Source organism: Nymphaea colorata, chromosome 11 (genome assembly GCF_008831285.2).
Source record: "Nymphaea colorata isolate Beijing-Zhang1983 chromosome 11, ASM883128v2, whole genome shotgun sequence".
NCBI classification, from domain to species: domain Eukaryota; kingdom Viridiplantae; phylum Streptophyta; class Magnoliopsida; order Nymphaeales; family Nymphaeaceae; genus Nymphaea; species Nymphaea colorata.
In genome coordinates this window covers 5429782-5454269 of record NC_045148.1, presented here as the reverse complement: position 1 = coordinate 5454269, position 24488 = coordinate 5429782, and the positions used below count along the sequence as shown (strand labels likewise).

At 37.2% G+C, this 24488-nt stretch overlaps 3 protein-coding genes across 3 annotated transcripts; 2 read left to right on the top strand and 1 right to left on the bottom strand.

Annotated features, from left to right (window-relative positions):
* Positions 1 to 7795: 7795 nt before the first annotated feature.
* LOC116264314 (probable CCR4-associated factor 1 homolog 7) lies at positions 7796 to 8662 on the bottom strand. Its single transcript, XM_031644454.1, has one exon. It carries the CDS (start codon positions 8660 to 8662, stop codon positions 7796 to 7798), a length of 867 nt encoding a protein of 288 aa, XP_031500314.1.
* Positions 8663 to 18122: 9460 nt separating this feature from the next.
* LOC116264313 (probable CCR4-associated factor 1 homolog 7) lies at positions 18123 to 18989 on the top strand. The gene has a single exon (XM_031644453.1). It carries the CDS (start codon positions 18123 to 18125, stop codon positions 18987 to 18989), a length of 867 nt encoding a protein of 288 aa, XP_031500313.1.
* Positions 18990 to 21709: 2720 nt separating this feature from the next.
* LOC116264312 (probable CCR4-associated factor 1 homolog 7) lies at positions 21710 to 22576 on the top strand. The gene has a single exon (XM_031644452.1). It carries the CDS (start codon positions 21710 to 21712, stop codon positions 22574 to 22576), a length of 867 nt encoding a protein of 288 aa, XP_031500312.1.
* Positions 22577 to 24488: the final 1912 nt, after the last annotated feature.

Genomic DNA, 24488 nt, shown 5'->3' with positions numbered 1-24488 from the left:
ATTTATTTGATTGATGCATGCTTGTTGTTCGACTACTCGCATGAATCGGATCTGTTGTAGACAAATGATTTCTGGTCAGGCCTATGGATGGATCCGATCTACGACCGGCCTGTAGAGCATTTAAAGTGGTAGATTGAGAGCTTGACAGCATTGGAGGAGGGGGAGACCATTGAGAGATGAAAGGAAGCCCTGCTAATGAGTTTTTGATGGCTAATCTATCCTCAGCAGCCTTGGGTTATGTGGATGTTAGATTGAGTGGTGGATTTTTTCAGTATAGTCGAAATGACATAGCATTGCAGCAACGTATCTGGCAGATTTCATCGTGCCCATCTGATCCAAAAAGGACAAAAAGGGAAATGACACCCGATGGGATCCCCTCTTGGAGAATCAATTTCTCCTCATTACTCACTCTTTTCTCCGTCCCATTCTCTGAAGCTGGTCATATACACCATTCCCGTGTATAAAATTTCATGTGCCATTTTACTAATGAAAAAAAATCCATGATTAATACAAAAAAAAATTGTAGACAAAAAAGAAAACTGCAAAAAGAAGATTTGTGAACTCGATAAGTAAAAAATGTCAATCTATATATGCATATCCTTATAACCAATATACCCCTTTAAGTAGTAAAAAAACATTTTTTATCCTGCTCATAGCTTTATCTCATTTTTTCATAAATATTTTATTATATCATAAACATTATCTGATGCTTATGTTTAGTGTTATCTTGTACATATGTATGTTATGTCATTATCTCATAAACATTTTATTATCTCATAAGCATTATCTCATACTTATATTTAGTGTTTTCACTTACATCCATCCAGTATTGCATTATCTCATAAATTTTTTATTATCTCATAAACATTATCTCATATTTATGTTTAGTATTATCTCATCATTTGTCCTTTATCTCATTATCTTATAAATGTTTTGTTATCTCATAAAGATTATATCATTCTTATTTGTTATTTCATATCTATTTATTATTTCATGTGCATGTATATGCAATGTTTGGACATGAAAGTAAATGTTCATACTGATAATAGGGTCTACATCTGACATACACTCGTTACATACATAGGAGTGGCATATAGAGCTCGGTCTCTCCATTCTCTCCCTTTCTTCCCCTTTGCTTCTATCTCTAGCCCTTCTTCCTTTAAACTAACCCCCAGCAGTTGATGGTGGAGACCATTGGAGACCAGCTGACAGACACCTCTCGCTCTTTCTCTCTTTCCAACAGTGACAAGTAAAATGTCTCTTCCTCAATGTTCCCCATGTCTCTCTCTATCACTGTTTCATCCATTTTTCTCTCTTTGGCTGTCTGGCTTTGGGTAGATGGTAAAAGGGGTTCTAGTAGTTGAGAACACACATTGGAGTAAGGCACTGCAGTGGGGGAAGTTCAAATGGGGGAGTTGATGGCACGGAAGAATCAGGTTTAGTCAATGTTACAGATGCATTGGGTTTTCCTTTTCATCTTATAGATTCATCTATTTTATGATCCTTAGAGACTATTCTAATTTCATATTCTTACATCATTATACTCGTACGTAAGAGTTATACATTTAGATTCTTGTTAGCCAACTGGTTCTCTCTTGCAGCTGATCTTGGTGTCATCTTTAATGCAACTGCAGGTTTTGGGAGAATGGTAGATGGTTTTCTGACAAATATTTTGGAGGTTTAGTTACTTTTGCCAAGCCTTTGATGATAAAAAATCTTTGCCATATGGAGTGGATAAAGTTGACACTGCCCCTTTATCGTTCATATATATATATATATATATATAGATATATATAGATATATATTTGGCTTTTACCCTTCTTGCAGCACAATGTTATATTACCATTTAGTTTGAGTTTTATGGTGGATAAATCACACTGCCTGGTGGAGGGGTTAAACAGAGAAGTGCAGTGGCATATGGATATGGTGGGCATCGAATCCCTGGCTGTAGTCTTTTTTCTGATTTCTCTTGCATGTCAATGCTTGTGATTTTTTTTTCTCAAATTTAGTGATTACCTTTGTTGCGGGCAAGCTTTCTCTATCCTCACTTCTCCCATATTCCCATGCCTCATGATCAAGTTTCCTGTTACTACATTGTGATGAAGAATAGGAAACTCATCCAAAGTGAGAGGGTAATACCATTTTTCCTATAAATCATTGTAGGGATTTGCCTTGAAAGGTGATTCTCTTCCAATATCAACTACTTTAGAGACTATAATCTGTTAAAAGGCCCTAGACGTGGCCCTTTTTATCGATATTTTCCAATGTTTTTGCCAACCGATTTGTTTCCCCTGTGATTGTTTTGCATATATGTTTGTTATGGTGCCAACCGATTTATTACCACACATTCTTAATGTTACATTTTTTGTCATTTGTTGTTGGGAGGTTCTTTAATGGTCTTCGAATCTGAAAATCTAAAAGCATTTTAAGGTCATATGATCAAATTCTTTAGAATAAATATGAGATGCTTTATTCTTGGCTGCAATGCAGATACACCAAATGCATTGACAGTTTTCGTTAAGTACACTTTTGCTTTTGGCCTCATATATGGCTGCTAAGTTGGTTAACTGCAGTGGAGTTAAAACTAGATACTAAATTATTTTTCTGATAATAGCATATAGTTATGTATCATGTCTTCCATCAGAAACATGTTTGTAGATCTCATGGCAGCAAACAAAGCTTACTTTGGAAATTATTATCATTTATCCACGTTTACATTATCATATCCATATGTTCATGTATTTGGTTGATGCGTTTCAGGGAGTGCTTAATGTGGCTGAGTTAGTCTCTAGTCATCCTGGAAGAGGCAAGGAGCAAAAAACCGTCAGCAAGCATAACTACACCATTCTTCTATACGGAGCAGAAGCTCCAAAGTCCTTAGGCGTATATCGAATGTTCCTCAGTCATTTTCATCTAAGCAGGCATTGGGTTCATACTAAGGGTCTCCTTGTTTTTTCTTCTTCTAAGAGGAACATCTTAACCTAAAGACAACGACTATGAGAACAGAATTTGACAAGAGTTATTACTATTACTTTTGTTTGTTAGTGTCATCAATTTCGTGACTGGTTCTATGCAAATTCATTTTACATGTTTTTTTACCAAAAGATTTTCCTCAGCATATATATATATATATATATATATATATATATATATATATATATATATATATATATATATATATGTAATAGTCACTAGTATATATAAATTAACCTTATGAAATAGCTATCCAATGAATATGTTCAGTATAGACCTCTTTAGATTACATAATATGGCATCCAAGATATGTGAACTATAATTTTTAAAAACTTTAAAATGGGCACATTAACTTCCACAATAAGAATATACTTATTTTGAATTTGATTGGTACAACAGCATTCACCAATGAAACAACTTAAAACAAGGTAATGGACAAGCTGATGTCATAACGTAACCTTCCCTGCATGTCATAACAAAGTTACACCCACCCAAACATCGATAGCATCACACTTCTTGAGCTATACAAAAGCATAAAAAAACATTACAACATCATTCCTGCAAATGGAGTTCAAACGATGAAACGTTGTTAGTTTCTCATAGATTGAAATGTGCAATTTATAATTCATTTTTGCATAGATTGTCGACATAATAGATATGAATCTCAACAAGCTATTTGTGGAGACTTCAAAAGAGAACAGAAAAAGAGCTGCATCTGAGTTCATAAATCCTCTTAGAAGTATATAGCTTTCACCAATTATTGCTAAAAATTGTATTGTAAATTTATTTCAAAATCATTGGCCTGGTTTAGGAATTTGACTAAACACTGCAGAAACCATTGTTGTTAAGTGTGTTGATGTGAAGTGACAAACTAAGCCTGTGAAGCGACACATAACGCAGTGATGTGAAATGATACATAAGCATGCGGACAAAAAATGTCAAATATGTAATATCTACAAAATAATGTCAAAAGTGAAAATATATATGTAAATGGATCAAATGATGGATATAACATGCAATACAATCAAATTGAGATTAAATATAGAACCAAGTTCCAACTTCCAACCATGCATATCACGTACAGATCATGGCATTTCAGAAACAAGCAATAGCGGGGAGGAGAAGAAAATGGAAGGAAGAAAGGAGACTTCATGTGGGGAAGAAAAGGCACACGGTATAGGCATGAGTGCGCAAGGTATGGAGAGAGAAATAATGCCACCAAAAATGCGGGGAACTGCACACTAGCACTGAGCTTCCGAATGACCAAAGAGATTCCAATAAAACTCAATCAATTCAAAGTAAAGATGAAAAGAAAGAAAAATTCAAAAGAAATAGCAGGTGGGTGTCCACGATCCAACCTTCTCTCCCTCAATGTGCTTCTTCATTCTCGAATGGGAAACACGATGCCGTTTGTCGGATGGCAGTCCACAGTGGGGAGGGTTTCAAGCCGGAGACAGGAAAAAGAAGAAGGGGATAGAGCATGAGAAAGGTAGGAGAGAGAGATGAAAGGGGGAACCAGGGAAATGGGATGAGCATGCTGTTATTCCTCTCTTACGAATTTTTTTAATTTTTTAATGGCATGAAGAATGCAGCGATGGCCGACCGTCCATCGTTGCTGTTGTCCGGTACATCGGATGCGGCAACGTTCCTTCCGACTCTCTCTCTCTCTCTCTCTCTCTCTCTCTCTCTCTCTCTCTCTCGCTCGCTCTCTCTCTCTCTCTCTCTCTCTCTCTCTCTCTCTCTCTCTATATATATATATATATATATATATATATATATATATATATATATATATATATATATATATATATAGAGAGAGAGAGAGAGAGAGAGAGAGAGAGAGAGAGAGAAAGATAACCGGGAGGGGAGGTAACAACGTATGCATAATTTTAGATAAAATTATAGGGAAAAGTCAGTTTCAAATTCAATTTTCATATACTGAAAAAAGAAAATCAATAGTTCCCCACACTAGACAAATAGTAGAAAGAACTGTCTCAGCCCTTAACTGGCATAATGTTTGTTGACGTTAGATCTTTCAAGATGATTCTATGAATGAAACAAACTTCACAAGAGAATCCTTAATAAAGAACCTTTTTTCTCTAAGGAAGGTAATCAGCCAATCTGAACAAAATTAAGTGAAACCTCTACGTGGAAAAATGACCAAGAAAGCATGATATTACAACCAGCAGTCACTTGTTTAATGTCTAAATCCAGTTCCTAACACATCACACTACATATTTCAATTTGTAAAGAGAAGATGCACAACTCTTGGAAAAATTTTAAAAAAAAATGTCTTTGAAATTAGCAAGCATCTGAAATAGTGCTCTTGATTGTAGAAACAACTTGAGTTCAATAGTTTGGTATTCATCTTGGACTTCAGAATCATGATGAAACAAAAACATTAGGTATAGATAAACAACATGAGCGGCTGAGCTACAAGCACTATTAAATGCTGGTCATATAGCACCCATACCTTTTGGGAATGTTTTTTCTCACGTCGCTAATTACAAGGTTGTAAAAGATGTTTAAGTAATTCCTGTGATGCAAATTGTATGTGTTCATCCAAAAGAATGCATACGAGACTATGGATACCTAACCTGAGAATGCACAAGCCTCATATTTTAAGCTTCAAAAAAAAAAATTGCAACAATGGAAAGAGAAGCGCACAGAAATTGGAACATTGTTATATACAAAGCTACAATTTTACCTGATTTGAACTTCGATTGGATTTTTGGATCAATCCTTGGATTATTATATGAACTCAAATAAGGTTTTTAGATCAAAAATTTCAATATTGAATTTCTGATTGAACTCAGTTCATATTTAAACTACATTGGATCTAGGGTCACGTCCTAAACCACAAATAAACCTCAAAAAATCGGATATTTGTTAAATATATGACCTAGTTTCATGCATCTTGCTAATTTATGACCATGTATGCATGGATCGATGATCACCACAAGATTGAACTATGTCTCTCTCTTCGAGTTCTCCGGTTGAAATCCTTGTATTTTTTATCATTCTCTTACATTTCAAAATGAGCTATTTTTTTCAAGAAACTGGGTATGTTTGCTTTCAACATATTTTATGGACATGGTTAGAATCTTGCAAAAAAGAAAAAACCCAGCCTCACACTCGACGCAATTGATCGGTGCTTCTGTTAATAAAACAATGACATGGGCTGCCCATGTGGACATTCACCCCATTCGAGCAAGCTGCAATACATACATACATACACACACACATATATATATATATATATATATATATATATATATATATATATATATTCAAATCAGACATGGTGGTTCTTTAAAATTTTTGTCAAGTTAAAAATCATCACAAAAGGCTTATTCCGTAGGTAAGCCATGACCAAGTAAGTGGCAGTCACCAATGCATCTTTTTCGGCAATTTTTGTGACAAAAAAACAAAAAAGAATCCATCTGGGTATAAAAGTAGCTCGCCAATTTTAATTCATCATATATATTTATATGTGTATACATTGACCTAGTAGGAATAAATTATGCATTAGAGCTTTTCCAGTCAAGTGTACTTGGCAGAAAAACAGGGAGACAAAGATGGAAGCTTGTACTAAATATCTACCCTATGTTTTTTCCTCCCTTTTGTTTCTTCCAATCATTTATCTGAACTAAATCGAGGTACACATGAAACCCTTAGGTTAACCCTATAAGAATCGTCTTAGTGGTTGATTTTTCGAAGATGGATGACTAACATAAAACCAAGGAGAAAATTGAGGTAAAATATTTTAGTCATTTTGCATTAATTAACAATTTTCTCTCCTTGATTTTCTCCCAATGAGGAAAAGAAGATAGGATATTTTAGTCATTTAGCATTTATTAACAACTTTTTCTCTTTAATTTTATCTCAATCATCCATCTTTGAAAAATCAATAGCAAAGTTGATTTTTCACAAATCTCGCATGTAATGGTCTCGTACTTCTCTCTCCTCTCTCTTTCTATATATATATATATATATATGCTAACCTTGGAATTTTGCTCTTGCGATAAATTTTTAGATGCAGTTAATTAGCAAAGAAATTGTTAAAGAAGATGATGGTTATTTTAAATTTGTACCAAAGAATGTTAAAATTATGACAGCGACTTATCGTGTAGGAATTTGCAATAATGCAAACGGTAAAACAAAGGAAAACCGAGTTAAATGAAGCCGGCCAAATAGCTGGGATGAACAAACAAAAGATAGTCATGTTCAATGGATGGATGAATTCTCACACTTGCTCTATATATCATTCTCTTCTCCAAGATAGCAACACTGATGAATTGCCCCAACAAAAACAAGTTATTATTCTTTAAGATTGACTAGTTAATTAGGAAAAGTAACCGATAGAATTGTATACTGGAAAAAAAAAAGAAAAAGAAAAGAGTCGACCAAAGGAAATTGCAAATTAAAAAGAAAATGAAACTGCTTCTTATAAAAAGGAGATGAAAGGCATTCAAGAATTAGGTTTCTATGCGTGTAAGCACTCGATATCGAAAAAGAGATAAAAAGCAGAAGGTACAAAATTTCTAGAGTTCTATATGCATAGAAAACTATGCCAAAGAGGACAGCATGCACCACCATTTATGATGCCTCTCAAAGAAAACGCTGGCAGAAGCAATCAAAGGGAAAGACACTAAGAATCGTTTGGCAATAAATTGCTATTGTTCAATGAAACTGCACAAAAATTGGAACAGATTCATGAAACCTTGTAACCTTAATTTTTGAGGCAGAATCATTAAGCAATAACAATATTATGGTTGCCAAAGTACTCAGACAGCTGTGGGAGAACTAGCGAGCCTAATGATCAAAGAGCTGCGTTGTTAAATGTAGGCACAGCGTTAGCTTCCCGTTCAGATGTGATGCCATAGAGCACCCATGCCTTCTTCTCAAGTAGCGCAGAGCCTTTTTTTGACATCTTTATCCGCATGAACATCTGCAACGCCAGCAAGCTGTCGGACGCTGCTCCGTAAGGAGGTACGTCCTCCCTCCCCACATTAATTGACTTGGCTGAGATGTCGATTGTTCCATCGTCGGCCGTCGGGTCGAAGCCAATAACCGCAGCCATGTCGTAGAACATCGGGAAGTAATGATCCAGCAGCTTAAAGAATTCCTTCTGCTCAACCGGCAAGCCCTGAGCCCCTTGTTTCGTCCACCTCAGCAGAGCGGCAAAGTCCTGTCCGCCTTTGAAAACCACCCAACTGATCTTCTCCTTCATGAGCGAGCTACAGTGCCAGAGCTCGGCGGCCATGCGTTCCGGATGGATTCCCTGGCTCCTCAACTGCTCAACTTTGACCCCACTGCAGAAGTTGTCCAAGAAGCTCCGTATCATTTTAGGTTTATTGGCTGATTCATCCAGCGGCATGAGGTTGAACTCCCATATGCAGGGCCTCCCGGTCTCGTTGCAGCGTGGCAGCCTCCCTAGTTTGTCGCACAAGGCAACCCCCACTTGCACTATGTTCTTGAACACGTTGTCCATCCGCAGTAGAGATGCGTAGTTGACGTCCGAGTTGCCCCACTCATTTCCCATAGGGATCCTCCCACTGCATAGCAGAAGACGGCTGGTGAGGGAAATGAAGGGATGATCAATCATGGTCCTTTCCCTGATGATTCTCATCTCGGCGTCGAAATTGTCTTTCCAGACACGCTTGATGATGACGCTATTGTTGGACATGGCGGCTTGATGCAGTCAAGCAAGAATGATCTTGCAGAGAGGCAAAGAGGGAGACAATATCTTAGTTGCAGCAAAACTGTAGACGTCTCAGTTTTCTTTTATGAGAGAAAGGGAGAGGGAGAGAGATGGAACGACAGATCCTATAACTGTAGTCACATCCCTTACTTCCTTACCTGCCATCCAAACCATCTCTATAGAATCGTTTCTTGCCATCCTTGTCAGATATCTTTGACAGATCAAGAATTATATTTATAAAGAAAAAGAAAAGATATCAGTTATATCATTTGATGTATTACACTAGATTTGCATAGCAAATACACATAAGATTGGATTCCATATATAAGGTGAATGTGGAAGGAATTCAAGTAGTATCACATTTTCCCTTCTTTAGTAGATAAAAGTTATTACTCAGACGCAAGATGGACGTGGGGTGAAGCTTTGTTTTGATTCTTATATGTAGTATGTTTTATTCACAACTTTCTGAGTTAAAGCACTGCTTTGCTATCGGTTCTCTAGCTTATTTCTTCCTTCACACATACCTGCACTTTCCGGCTCAAATAGCGAAGCAAGAAAAAAATGTATATATATATATATATATATACACACACACAGAACACACATACATAAGCATCATGCACGCACGAAAGGACCACATGGAATTAGTTCTATTGCAGCCATACTCGTTTTTCACAAAAAAATGCCTCATACGGATGCATGTGATCTTTATATAAAACATTTTTAATTTATAAAACATGATATTATTTAATGTGTAGATAAAACTTTTATATGTTTTTCAAATCATTTGTCTAATTCTTTTTGGCTTTTTAAATTCAACTATGTTAAGCCCCTGCGGAATCAATAATCAATTATTCTCTGGATTTATATATATATATATATATATACACACACACATTCATACACACAATGGAGAGACAGATACCAAACTTAGAATTATAAAAAGAAATCAAGAAAATCACAAAAATGTGCGCACAACTCATGCACCTAAATGACAATGGCAATGAGAGCAAGAGAAAAGAAAACTCTACGACTATCTTTTTTGCAAACAGAGATCTTGGGAACCCACAACGGTTCATTTTTCGCTCCTATAAACACTAAACATATCCTCCATGTAACACTGTTGGAAACCATTCTTGTTGTACACCATCATATAAATAGTGGAAACCTCTCTCAAAAAGAAAGTACTGAAAATTATAAAAAAAAGATAGGATAGGATAGTGGTTGTAGACAAACATTGAACCACTTTAAAACTCTCTCTCTCTCTCTCTCTCTCTCTCTCTCTCGGGCTTCTTTATGGTGTCAAAGCTATGGCGTCAATAGCTCTCTACCATATGGATCTTAGCCGATAATCAATTATCAGCTTCAAAGATCATCAACTCTTGATTCTGGGGTGGTAGCTCATGTGGTAACATTAGAATGATAGCATCCCTGTCAAGTGTGTTCTCCTTTGGGAAATACAAGGCAATCTGCATCATTTTTTTGCCATGAAATTAACAGCATGCAACTACCTCCTATGTGAATCACAGTTCAAGCCGGTTCTTCTTATTTCCCTTATAGTGGATGTGTGCCCAGTATCTTGTTATGATATATAAACATTTCAAGGTCATTATTGATATATTTTGGTTACAATCTTTAAGGAGCTTATTGCCTTGCCTTTATTGAGAGTAATTAGTTTTTGCCTTCGCTAATTCACAATCAATTTGTAATCTGTCGTATTGCCTTGGTAGGTAAGAAAGATGCATTCGTGGGCTCAACAGCTATTTGTAAGAAACCATTGATCATCTCAAGTTCTTTTTTCTTTTTGAAGATTCAATTGTTTTGGCTGTTTCGATTGTAAGAATGGATTATGATTTTCAATATGCTTATTTGCTTTCACAATTATCATGAGTTTTAGATCAATATATGTTATATTTCTCATCAAACAAGTGCATATGTTGCACAATGCAGCTATTAGTAGTGATTTTCCTTTTGAAGTTTATTAGATTGTCTGCTGACTCTTAGTCTTGGAATCAGACATAAGAAATGAATCCTTGATGATTTTTTAGATTGCCTCTTGTTGGTTTAATGAAAGTTGGGCAATTGTATTACTCCTTTGAATTCTTTGGTTGTTTGAATTTATGAAATTGCAATGGAATGTGAGCTGCTTTTTTTATTCAAATGTGATGTTTTGCTTTCCTTGTTGTTCTTTCCTGATCTGCAAAATGGAGTCTTCATTTCTGCCTAATATTTCTGCTGGCATCGCTGTGCCAACACATGCACGCAAGCCCAATGCTGCTGGGAATCACCTCTACTGGCTCTTTCTAATCAATTTTTGTTGCAATAATCAATTTCATTTGTTCATGTATGTCATACGATAGCAATGAGGGATAAGGCAAAGAAACTTGAGAGCACACTAGCCATGGTCTCGCCGGATGGGCGCCAGAAAGTTGCATCTTGTGAAGGAGATCCAACGCCAAAGATGCTTACCAAGGGTTGAGACAGAAAGATTCTGGTTAAGGGGCAATAGGTATAAAATTTTAAAATTTTCAAGGCCACCAAATATGTAAATGAGAAAAATTGCTCTAGAACATCAATAAGAAAATAAGAACTTTTTTGGGTATCTATGAGAAATTGGCCCCACTTAGCCCACACCTGCCTCCTCCCTTGATGCCTGCTGCTATGGATGTAGCTGGAAGCTCATTCTCCACGAAAGCAAATCCCATCTAGGCACTTCAAAGAGATATCTAGCAAGTTCGAACAGCCTCAACCTAAGCATTATATTCTATGAGACTATGTTTCATTAAAGAATTGTGTCAAAACAACCGCTGCAAATGCCATCAGATCTCCATGGACAAAATATCCATGCGACAAGGCATTCTATGTGGCTATATTTTTTTTAGGCATTTCATCAAACACTTGCAATGTTGATCCCAAATCACTGCATTTTGTGCATAAATCAACAAGGGCATTATGCAAATAATCATCATGCTCTAGTTCTTTTCTGAAGATTTCCCATGAATAATTCTTCCCTTGGAGCGATTACCCAAGGAGTATGTCTTCAGCATGGAGAGGAAGACCAAGGTGAAATTGTAGTCATTGAAGTGGCGCTAGGGCCCATGTGGCCCCCCTTGGCTTTGCCCCTGGCTATCTAGTCATTGACCCCAAACATCTCTATATGTGGATTTTGGAGTTGCACTGATCTTGCTCTGGCCTTATATGACTTATCTGACCTTCAGAAGCTTCAACAATTCTATTCAGAAGGACCTTCAAGTGAAATTGAATGTCATTCTTCATATCACTCCTGCAACATTTTCTGTAATCAAGTTTGGATTGACGAAAATTTTAGTTGCATTTGAAAGGAAGAATTCTTACTAATATGGGAAAAGTTTGTAATTTTTTCCATGTCTACCAAACACCCACTTATGAAAAGTCCACTTATAAATTCATAACAAAAGAACCTGCCGCATAAGCAGCTAGTTGTTGCTCTACTGCTACTTCTAACAGCTAGCTAGTGCTACTGTCACTATAAGAAGCATGAATGACTTAATGTAATGTACAACTCCCTCTCTCTCTCTTTTTCTCTCTCTCTCTCTCTCTCTCTCTCTCTCTATATATATATATATATATATATATATATATATATATATATATATATTACCTAGGATGACCATGTAGGGAGTGACAATATATATATAATTTTGGATAAAATTATAGAGAAAAAGTCTTTTCAAATTTAATTTTCATTGTTAAAAAAAGAAAAGGCCTCAGCGTCCCGGCCCGGGCCCGGGCCGCCCTCCCCTCTCCCTTTCCCCGCCCTCCCGTCGCCCTCCGATGGAGGAGGAGGGGGAGGGGGAGGGAGAGGGGGAGGGAGACGGAGGAGGGAGGGGGAGGGAGACGGAGGGAGACGGAGGAGGTGGAGGATGGGGAGGGAGAGGGGGACGGAGGAGGAGGAGGGAGAGGGAGAGGGAGTAGAGGGAGAGGGGGAGCGGGAGAGGGAGAGGGAGAGGGGGAGGGGAAGCGGGAGAGGGAGAGGGGAGAAGGAGAGGGGGAGGGGGAGCAGAGAGAGAGGGAGCGGAGAGGGACAGGGACAGGGAGTGGGGGCGGACTGTGGAGAGGGAGGGGAGCGGGAGACGGAGGCCCGAGGGCGGGGAGTCGGGCCGGGCTGGGCCCGGGCCAGATTTTTCCCGGCCCGGGTCCGATCGGGCCGGGCTGGCCAATAGTTTCCTACACTAGACAAGTAGTAGAAAGAACGGTCTTAGACTCCTTAAATGGCTGACACTAGAACTTTTTGGATGATTCTAGAAAAAGCTTCACACCTGTCTATGTTCATGACAATGAAAATCTAAAGAACCTTTTTGGTAAGGAAGAAAATCAGAGATCTAAACAAAACTAAGTAAAACCTTTTAAGTGGAAAATAGACCAAGAAATTAAGCATGATATTACAGCCATCTATGACTCATTTAATGTCTAAATCCAGTTCCTGAGACAGCACACTACATATTTCAATTCTCAAGCGAATGATCATGACTCTGGAAAAAAATTAAAAATGAAAAAAAAAATGCCTTAGAAATTAGCAAGCACCTCAAATACTTTCCTTGATTGGAGAACCAACTTGAGTTCAATAGTTTCTATATTCATTTTGGACTGCAGATCATGATGAAGCAAAAACACTAAATCTAAATAAACAGCATGAATGGCTAAGCTACAAACACTATTAGATTGATGCTGGTGGTACAGCCCCCATACCTTATGAGGACTTTTTTTTCACCTTGCTAAGTAAAAGGCTGTAAAAGATGTTAAATAATTCTTGCAATGCAAATTGTACATGTTCATCCCAGAAGAATACAAACAAGGCCTTGAGTGGAGGAGGCCCCCTTTCTCTCCACCGACACTCTAAGGTGAGGTTCCCCAATCAACTTGTGGAGGCAGCTCGCCGAGGCGAGTGAGCGAAGTCAGAAATTGTTTTTTATGAGGGACTAAATGTATAATTAACAAATTTTCAATCGACCTTGAGGGCAGCAACCCAAGTCTTATGGGCCCTGGCCCCACCGAGATATAACACGTGGTGGTCCATCTGTTACAGCAGCAACATAGTGTCATCTAAGGGCTAATTTGGTGTAGTGTTTTCTGTTGGGTGACCAGCTCCGGTGGAGGGTCGATCTCTTGCTGTCTGTCAGAAGATAAAATAGCAAGGTTCCTTTCTTTTATCGGCTGCTCAGGCTGGGAGGCAGCAAAACTTCGAGCAAAATCAAAAGAACACATCGGGGATGAAAACCTAAAGAATAGAACTCCTACTGCTTCCTTCCCTGCTCGTTGTGGGTCACACAGGCATCCAGCCATCTCGGCTTCCTTGCATCGGAGGACGAACCCCTGTCATCCGCTTTCCTCGCAGCGTGGAGGAGGGAACCCTTTCTTTTTGTGTGTGTGAAGCAAGAGGGGGTCACACGGGTGAATCGAAACATTTTTTTTTTCTTTTATTAAGAATGAGCCAATCCATTCATTATTTGATTTGTTATTATCTGGGAGTTGTCCGTTTTTTTAATAGTAGCAATGGATTTTGAACTATTCCTACTACTATATTCTCTTGTATTCTCTTGTACCAGTATGACCATAAGCTCACCCAGATCTTGAAGCAGCACTGGAGCTTCAGCCTTCATTTTCGAGAACTAGTTGTTGTTTCTCCAAATGGAAGCATTTAAAATCTCTCTTACTCTCTCTCTCTCTCTCTCACCGACATACACTACGGTTGTCACCTACACAAGTATTGAGGATTGATTTTGGTTTCAGTTGGTTGGGGTAGTTTACTTGCATATTCCTATCTTTCAAGGTTAATATACTAAAATAGACTTAACTGATCAGTTCACTACGAAGTACCAACTACCCACACTCAGTTTTAACGTAGTCTACTCTGGTGAATGTCATAAGAGGAGTTAAGGTGACGAGAGGCATGCATAGATGTACTCGTTGAGGGAGCATATATAGCTCTTGAAGCTTTGAAGTCTATGTTTCATGAGCAAAAAAGAAAACATATATATACCAAAAAATGAGAAATTTTCTAGAAAGTACCTAATCATCTGTTTGGTTCTTCAATCACATTCATAAGATTATCTTTGAAAAAAAATTTAATTGTTAAAACAGTAAAACTTGTCTTTTCACCTTCTAAAAATAACATGAAAAATATCCATGTCTGACTTTATTACTAAGTTAAAGCTTTCGTTGTGGAACTTTATATTTGAAGTATACTGAAAAAACAAGTTCTTCAGATATAATTAATCATGTAATAGTACTATTAGATGAGCTTAAGTTATGGTCTTTATCATCATATTCACCAGAGCAAAAGTTAGTAACAAATTAACTAAGATTAATGTTTAAATGGTTGTTTTGATTAAAGGTGTAAAACATAGGCGACTTTTTGACAATATCAGCAAAAGGGTTATGTGTATTTTTTTTTTATCATTATTACCAATTTCTTAGGTGCGTTTTGGAAAATTCAATAAAAACTATAAAAAACAATAAAAAAATATCAAACTGCATAGATATAATAGCCATATGACTTCATTGAATAATAACAACGATGTATTTAGATTCTAATACAATCAAGGACAAAACACAAGCCGTAAAATGCTTTTAATAAACGTACAGTACAAAATAATCTTGTTTTGAAAAATAAAAAATTTCAAGTAACAGAAAAATTATGATACGATAGGCCATCGGATAATTTTTGCTAAATAAAAGGAAAAGATTACCAAGGTTTTTTACAGGAAGAGATAAAAATGAATACATGTTAATGAGAAAGACTTTTTAATAAATTCAGAACTTTGAAACAAATGCAACTGAGGTGAACCCTTTTCAAGATGGATGATAACTGCAACTTTGAAATAAATTCAGATCTCTGGTGCAAATCTGTTATTAAGTTTTGTTCAATAACTGATCAACAGTGTGTCACCTGCATATTAACGCTGAAAATGGGCAGACCAAAATACTTTAGGAGCATCTTGGGAATAGTAGCATCATGTTACTGTCCGGATCACCTAACTAAAAATTAATTAAATTGATTGAACATTTTAAAAAGTATTTCATGAATATGTCTCATTCTTTATGACAGATTCATAAGACAGTAACAAATGTGTTGTTGATGCCGAGCAACCCCTTTTTAGAGGTAGAGGTTCTCTCTCATCACTCTAAACCTCATTAACAGTAAAGAAAACAAAAGAAGATGCTTCTGGTTTGCGTTAATATTTATCCAGCATTCTTATCCTTCACATGGTAAAACAGGCTTGGTAGACGGTTTGCGTTATGTGATATACTGTCGATTAAGACGAGACGTGGTAACGTGCACGGGCATGTGCTGTGCACCGGCCGGCCTTAGTGCATGAGTTTGAGTTTTGTGCGGCCATCGGTGCATGCAACAATCATACGTCAAAAGAAAAAAGGGGGCAGTTTTTAAAGTTACAGAAATAGAATTGTCCTTTTGAGTCCTTTCACTTTTTGGATTTATTTTTGTCTATACAAAAAAAAGTTCTTTCTATCCAAACAGGAGCATTTTGTCATTGACCGTATTTGCGCACACCAACTGCATCAAAGCTTGGTAAATAAGCATGTAAAATTATCCAACTTGTTATGCTTCTTAGATTAATTCATTCGAGTTGTCTAATTACCATAAGTTAGCATAAAATGAATGATATTTGTAACATACATCTAGCAAGGAAACAAGCCAAACTCGCAACTGGTTCACCTTAGCTCAGCTCGTCAATGGGACCGTTCATTTGAACTCAAAGAAAATGATCTCAGACGTTGAGATGCCAAGATTATTTGGTACTTAATTGGCTGCTCTCACATTATCGTGGCTGGATATTGCATCTTTAAAAATATCATAATCAAACGCCACTGACTGATCAAGAACATGATGAGGAAATTAAAGATACTTGAAATCCAGTCCCATTTTATACATCTCTCTTGTTTTACGCACTGCAATTCATATTTTTGCAAATGCTGCATATATTAAAGAACATAAATTGACATTATAAAAATTATGTTTTGGGAACATGTAAGATGGATTTTAAAATTAAGCCAAAAGGAATCCGACGATTGATTTTAAAATCATATAAATGCCCAACTTATAGATTTGAAAAGTAACATGTTTTATAAATTAAAACATCCTAAATTAAATATATCCGTCAGCTAGTTGCCACTTGTATTTTTTGTAAAATGGTTTTCTTGTAAGCTTCCTTTTCAGATAGCTTGAAGGGATCAAGTAACATCCACATATTGATCTTGTAAAAAAGCAATCAATCCTGCATACCCCGTATTTTATATATCGCGTCCATGACACAAAATTTAAGCAAAATATAATCAACACGAAGCATCAAATGGTCCTGGTCCTTAGACAAAATGACGGTCGGCGTTTTTAAATTATGACATATAAAAAAATCATTGAGTTGAATCGACAATTAATGTATTTTAAAAAAAAAAATCAAAATTAGACGTCGAACATGAGCTCATTCCATGCAAGAACTTTAGCTTTTCGATATTCACCGGCTCACATATGATTGATCCAAATGAACTTTGAGCAAACAGATATATAGATATATATATATAGATATATATATATATATATATATATATATATATATATATTACAAAGCAATTCAAGGTCAAATAGGCTTCGCTTTGACCAGCACTAATAAACGGCTAAGAATCAACCCTGTTTTCACAGTTATTGCCTCTAGATTACTTGCAAGGAGATGTAATCAGAGGGGCCTTGGCCCCCTCTCAGATTTTTTCAAAAATTTATATGTAACTTTCAAAAAAAATTAGTTTAACATATATAAAAGTTTTGAAAATCTTATTTTAATCTTCTTTAAAATTTTGAAACTATAGTTCGATCTTCCCAATAAAAAATGCTTTACTTTACTCTAGATAAAATGTAGTTAAACCACATCCATTTTATGATGCGATACTGTAAGGCAAAATAAACACGAATTGTACTCAGACTCAAATGTATGATGCATTATGTGGCTTATATGGTATCCGGATTTGATCCTGAAATTCCATATTATATATAAATTAACCTGGATCTTACCTTTGCCATGTCCTCTTTAGATTTCAAAATTTTAAGTCTCAATTTCAAATATGAGTCTGAATCCAATTAAGAAATAACCCATGAACACTATGCGTTCTGCACAGCCACAGCAACCACCGACGTCGCCGTCGGCCGAAATCAAGAAATCAAGAACAGCTTTCAGGTTGCTAATATTACATCAAGAATTCTAGAAGCTTCTAATCGGAGCCATATATATATATATATATATATATATATATATATATATATATATATATATATATATATATATATATATATATATATATATATATATATACCTTATTACAAAAAAAAGAAAAGCAATCAAAGAACGGCGGCATCGATCCAATCTCACTCACTGCATCTGCTCGAGAGCCCACGATGTCCAACGACAGCGTTGTCATCAGAAGCGTATGGGAATCGAATTTCCGCGCAGAGATGAACATCGTAAAGCAGAGAGCCATGAGCGATCACCCTTTCGTCTCCCTGACCACCCGTCTTCTGTTATGCAGAGAGAGAATCCCCGCCGGAAAAGCCTGGGGCAACCCCGACATCAACTATATAGGACTCCGGGTGACTGTCAACGGGTTCAAGGACGTAGTTCAGGTGGGGCTTGCCTTGTGTGACAAGCTAGGGAGGCTACCGCTCTGCAAAGAGACGGGGAAGCCCTGTGTGTGGGAGTTCAACCTAAAGCCGCTGGAAGCTGAACCCGATGTCACAAAGGAGGAGCGGTTCTTGAAGAAGTTCTGCAGCAACGTCAGCGCCGAGCAGTTGAGGAGCGAAGGAATCCATCCGGCACGCTTCGCCGCCGATTTGCGTGACTGCGGCTTGCTCATGAGGCGCAAGATAAGTTGGGTGGTGTTCAAAGGCGGGCTGGACTTCATGGCGCTGATGAGGTCATGGGAAACGCAGGGGGCCGAGGGCTTAACCCTCGAGTACGCGGAATTCTTTAGGCTGCTTGCTTTTTACTTCCCCTTGTTCTACGACATGGCTGCGGTGCTCGGTTTCCACCCTGTGTACGACAACGGGACGATCGACGTCACCGCGCGGTCGATTAACGTGTGGAGGGAGTGCGAGCCTGTTGAGGGAGCAGCCTCCGATAGCCTGCTGGCGTTGCGCATGTTCATGCGGATGAAGATGATGAAGAAGGGCTGCGAGCTGCTGGAGAAGAAGGCGAAGGTGCTCTTTGGAGTTACCTCCGAACAAGAAGCCAAAGCTGTGCCTACGTTTCACATGGCTCCATTTTGATCATTAGCTTCTGTAACTCTGCAACAGTGGGGAGTCTTGATGGAGTTTATCTTTGTTTGTTCCTCCCTCCATTTTGTTCTTGTTTGATGGCGTCCCACAGTTTGGCATTGGCAGCGTAGAACTCATACATTTCTTACCTGGTTATGCGCTTTCTCTCCTTTTCAAGAATGAGTGGCTTCTGATGCATAGAATTTGAATTCTTGAATTTTTTTTTTTCGTTTATTGTAAATGGAGAAGATTGATCTTTTCATCGTCTCTAACTACAGAACTGCATGGTGTTTGCTTATGGATTTTGTTGTTTGAAGTTTCTTGTGATCGATCATCGATGATCGGCTCTTTTCTTTTCCATTTTCTGTTCCGTAAATTCTTGCCTTTCTTTTTCTTTTCCTAATTATGAGGAATATTAGTTGGAAAATGAACTCGTTTCTCATTGGGGCACATCGATTTTGCCATTTTGGAAATGTAAGCTTGTTTTTGTTATATCAGTAAAAGTTGGGTCGTTTTCTTTATATTAAAAAAAATCAATTATTTAACGTAAGTGTACACCTAATACCAGTCAAGAATATTCATTTCAATTTGAATCCATTTTCAGGCTCGTAAAAACTGGATTTCTGATATCCAACCTGCTTAATCAAATCCTAGACCCATAAAACCCAACACCACATGCTTTCCAGTTAACCCGCTATATTGGGAATTAATGTAGCTTGTGCACAATTAGCTTACTGATGTTTCTATGAAAATGCATGCATTTGGCCCCAAATTTTCTAGTTCACACGCATGCATGGATCGGTACGGTCGAATCCTATGTAGTGAGATTCAGACTAGCAATTTCTAGTTGTATTTCTATGTTATTTTATGTGAATTAATCCTGTGCTTATAAAATTCCCAATGATGCATTTCTTAGAACCATGATTGTATGTTTAATATTGTGTGTCTCCCATTTTAACTGAAGCTGCATGCAGACTACAGAAATTATAATATGCCAGTCATATACATTTAGTTTGTTCAACGTTCAAAATTAGCAGATCAGTCAAGTATTATAAATTGAATCTCGTCTCATGCATCACCAGATTCATGATGTATGCCCTCTTAAGCAAGCTAAAGAGAAATAGCGGGTCATTGAAGCACTAATTTATGGGTTTGTCATGCCAAATTGTGTTGTTCCTGCATTTCCTAAGTCCTCCCCATTCAGATAAATTTTTTATCATACATATAACTTCTTTAACAAAACCATTTCAAAAAAAGGGGAGAAGATAACAAAATGAGAAAATTAATTTTGATTTACATGAGCAATTATAAACTCTCTCTCTCTCTCTCTCTCTCTCTCTCTATATATATATATATATATATATATATATATATATATATATATATATATATATATATATATATATATACACTGCAATAGCTGAGAGAGTTTTTTTTATAATTTCTTTAGAAAATTGTGCATTTTTTGTTTACCCTTAAAGGAGAACGATGATTTGTTATTTGCTTAAAAGTGAATGCTTTTTGTAACTTTTTCCTTTTAAAAATTATATCAACAATGTTTGATGATTTTTTAACATTTTATGGTATTCTGGGATCATTACGATGTGATTTGGATGTAAACTCTTGAAAACAACTTTTTAAAAACATGTTGCCACATTCCAGAACAAATGCCTATACGAGAGATACACAAATTCATTTTAAAATGTTGTATTATTACTATATGCGACTTGGTTAGTTTGATGTTAGGTGAACTACAATCCAAAATCAAATTCTGTTGACTTAAAGTAGTATCATTAAGTTTATTTTGTTTTTTGTTTTACTCAATTATTGATAAAAAGCTGCCTTCAGAAAACTCAAGATGAATATGTCATTGGGAATAATCTACAATAATAAGAATATTACTGATACCCAAAATTCTTTTAATATTGTTTTTACATTTAAATTCCACAACAATTTAAGGTATAAGACAGGTGCATACCAATGGAGTACACCCTTTCCCTTCAATTTTATGTAAAATACTTTCATTTTTTGCTTTTTGTGCATCCACAATTAATATTTAGTTTCATTTCATTATCATCAATGGCATTCATGTCATGTGAACTGCCAATACATTCACAACATTAAAAGGTATGCCTTTAAAGAAAAGACGATCTTGTGAAACATACTTAAAGATATCATTGCCAATACGTTCACCAACATATTTCGTCTCACATTTATTCGAAACATACTTAAAGATAATTACTCAATTATTTGTAATCAACGTCTATGTAGGATAGTTAATTAAGCACGCCACCTAGGTCTTGTGAAAGAAGCCCCAAGACTTTTCCACGTTCGGCGTCATTCTGCACAATTAGTGAGCTTCGAATTACTTATCCTAATTAAAGTAATTAATTTAACTTGATTTCCTTCCTACACCGGATCGACAGCTAGAGAATTCTCTAGATAGCACACTTGAGGGATTCCTACTATTAAGGTGTTAGTTTCTACTCATTTGACTTGCCAAGGCCTATCCGTTCCTGGATTTTGGGCAAGATATCTTTCTCAATCTCCTCCCTAATTGATGGGATCTTCTGAGATACTTGGATATGATGAGGATGAGTGCTGATTACGTAACAAATAAAATTCTATAAAGAGGAAACAAGAAGAAAACACTGCAAGTTGTATAGCTTCCATTGACGACGGATCGACAGGGGTTGGAATAGTTCTGTTTGCTCGAGATCATTAAAGCCGCCATGTCTAACAACAATGTTGTCGTCAAACACGTCTGGAAAGATAACTTCGACGTGGAGATGAGCATAATCAGGGAGAGGGCCATGATAGCTCACCCCTTCGTCTCCCTCACCACCCGACTTATGCTATGCGGAGAAAGGATCCCAACGGGAAACGGGTGGGGCGACTCTGACACCAACTATTCCGGCCTCCAGCAGGCGACCAACAGGTTCAGGAACATAGCGCAGGTGGGAGTTGCCCTGTGTGACAAACTAGGGAGGCTGCCACGCTGCAGCGAGAGCGGGAGGCCCTGCGTATGGGAGTTCAATCTCATGCCGCTGGAAGAAGCAGCCATTAATCCGGAAAGGGAGGATCGTTTCTTGGAGCAGTTCTGCGGCAACGTTAACGCCGAGCAGTTGAGGAGACAGGGAATCCAGCCGGCACGCATGGCCGCCGAGATCTGGCGCTGCAGCTTGCTCATGAAAGACAAGATCAATTGGGTGGTGTTCAAAGGCGGACTGGATTTCGCGGCGCTGCTGAGGTGGGAGAAGCACGGCGCTCAGGGCTTGCCGGTTGAGCGCAAGGAATTCTTTAGGCTGCTGGCTATTTACTTCCCGGTGTTCTACGACATGGCAGCGGTGATGGGTTTTCACCCGGTGGCCGACGACGGGACGATCGACGTCTCGGCCAGGGCGATTAACGTGTGGAGAGAAGACGTGCCTCCTCATGGAGCGGCATCGGACAGCCTGCTGGCGTTGCAAATGTTCGTGCGGATGAAGATGCTAAAAAGGGGCTGCGTCCTGCTGGAAAAGAAGGCGAGGGTGCTCTTTGGCATCACCTCCGAGCAAGAAGCTAACGCCGTGCCTACATTCAACATGGCACCTTTTTGATCATTAGCCTCTACCCATCTTTTAATTTGGAACATTTGTGAATCTTTATCAATCTATTACAAAGATTAAGGCATAGACGATCTGTAAATATGCCTTAACACTCATAAAGTAAAGTGTTTTATTTGCCAAACAACCCCTTTTGAAACCCAAGGTTCAACTTTGCTTGAGAAACATATTTTTGCTTATATTGTGCAGATTGTTCGTATGCTTGTCAGTTTAGTTGTTTTTTTCATTTTTCTTGTGTAATTCATAAACTTGGCAGTGAAGCTCCAATAAATGCTTCGCCTCTCCTTTTAGCCTTCTAATTGGGAAAGGTTGTTCTATTGGACACGAATCATAAATCTTCTCAAACAAAAGTATGAGAATTCAAAGAGGTGACAAACTTTTTGTTTGCATGACCAGAAACAATGCCACATATCATGTGAAGCAGTCGAATCTTCATCACTTGAAAACAACAACTAAAAGCTTTCTGACCCTCCTACAATGCCTTCCCATAAACCCTTCAAAGTCTGTCACGCATCTTTGGTCGGCGAAGAATAACTCAAAACACAGTCATTATCCGATGCAAATCCTCTCACAGAACTGCCATTAAAACGAATAGATAGATCACCAATACGCTTAGTTGAAATCCGAGAGCCATTACCAATCATAACTGAGTCGGCCCCCTGTATTAAATTTGCTATCCATCATTTCATCATTATTGACAACGTTATTAGTTGCTCAAGTGTTTGCGTACCAAAATTCTCCAGCTTCTTAATGAGACACACTCGAAAAACCTCTAAGAATAAAAAGCAGGTTGTATACACCCAAATTTTCATGCATTAATATAGTTAATGACAAAGAACGTCCTAATTAATAAAAGAAATTCTAAAAAGTTAAATTACTAAAAAGGACATCTTTTTTTAAATAATTTCCAAAATACCCACCACACTATATATATATATATATATACATATATATATATATATATATATATATATATATATATATATATGTGTGTTGCATGCATCGGGCATCCAACTCACTCTCCTACGAATATGCTAAATGGTCTTGGCAGAATGACTCTTCCTCCTCAGTATTGACAGATAATGGTCGACCATTACTCGAAACATGATAATTCTGTTGATGATTAACTCGACCTTTACATCTGACAAATTTAATCCTTTCTAAGTAGGCGTGCATCCTCATGGACTCTTTCTAAACAAAACGCCATTCTTTCCCTTTGGAAAAAAAAAAGAAAAAAAGATGTGCACATATATATATATATATATATATATTTCAAAATCATCCAACCATTTAACCAAGATAATTTAATCCAACATGAGAAAAGTTAAAAGAAAGACAAGCAAAAACAGAGAAAACCAAGCAAAAAAAAAAAGTGATGGCATTTTTCATTATTTTACACTATTATCATTGTTCTTCTCCCAACCCTTCATCAGCTTTATATAGATTATCTTAGTTAGACAGCTTGGTGATTCTTGGTAGCTAGAATCTTCACTCAATTTTATATATATATTTACACATATATATGCACACACATTTAACCAGGGTCTTTTATTTGCAAATGAATAGTTGAAAAAAAAACAAAAAGAAAAAAGTGTGAATTAATATTAAATGACAAAAAATGTCCATCACTTTTTTTTTAACCACTTATCATGATAAAACTAACTTTAAAATGTTGAAGTTACCATTCAATATATATATAATTCAAATGAACAACCATATTGTTGAATAGCTAAAAATTTAAAAAAGTTTAAATTACGGTTCAATGCTGAGTCGGGCTCTTTCTTTATGATGTCATGATTCGATATGTTCTATTGCAAGTGCATCTCCATTTTTCCTTTTTCGTTTTTAGGACATATTGGAACGAGGACAGTACGGTAGGGAGCGCGAGTCGTAGATGATCTGTACT

What these genes read in the sequence shown, in the direction of transcription:
- LOC116264312 (XM_031644452.1), top strand. Translation starts at nt 21,710, where the DNA reads ATGTCTAACAACAATGTTGTCGTCAAACACGTCTGGAAAGATAACTTC.
- LOC116264314 (XM_031644454.1), bottom strand. Translation starts at nt 8,662, where the DNA reads ATGTCCAACAATAGCGTCATCATCAAGCGTGTCTGGAAAGACAATTTC.
- LOC116264313 (XM_031644453.1), top strand. Translation starts at nt 18,123, where the DNA reads ATGTCCAACGACAGCGTTGTCATCAGAAGCGTATGGGAATCGAATTTC.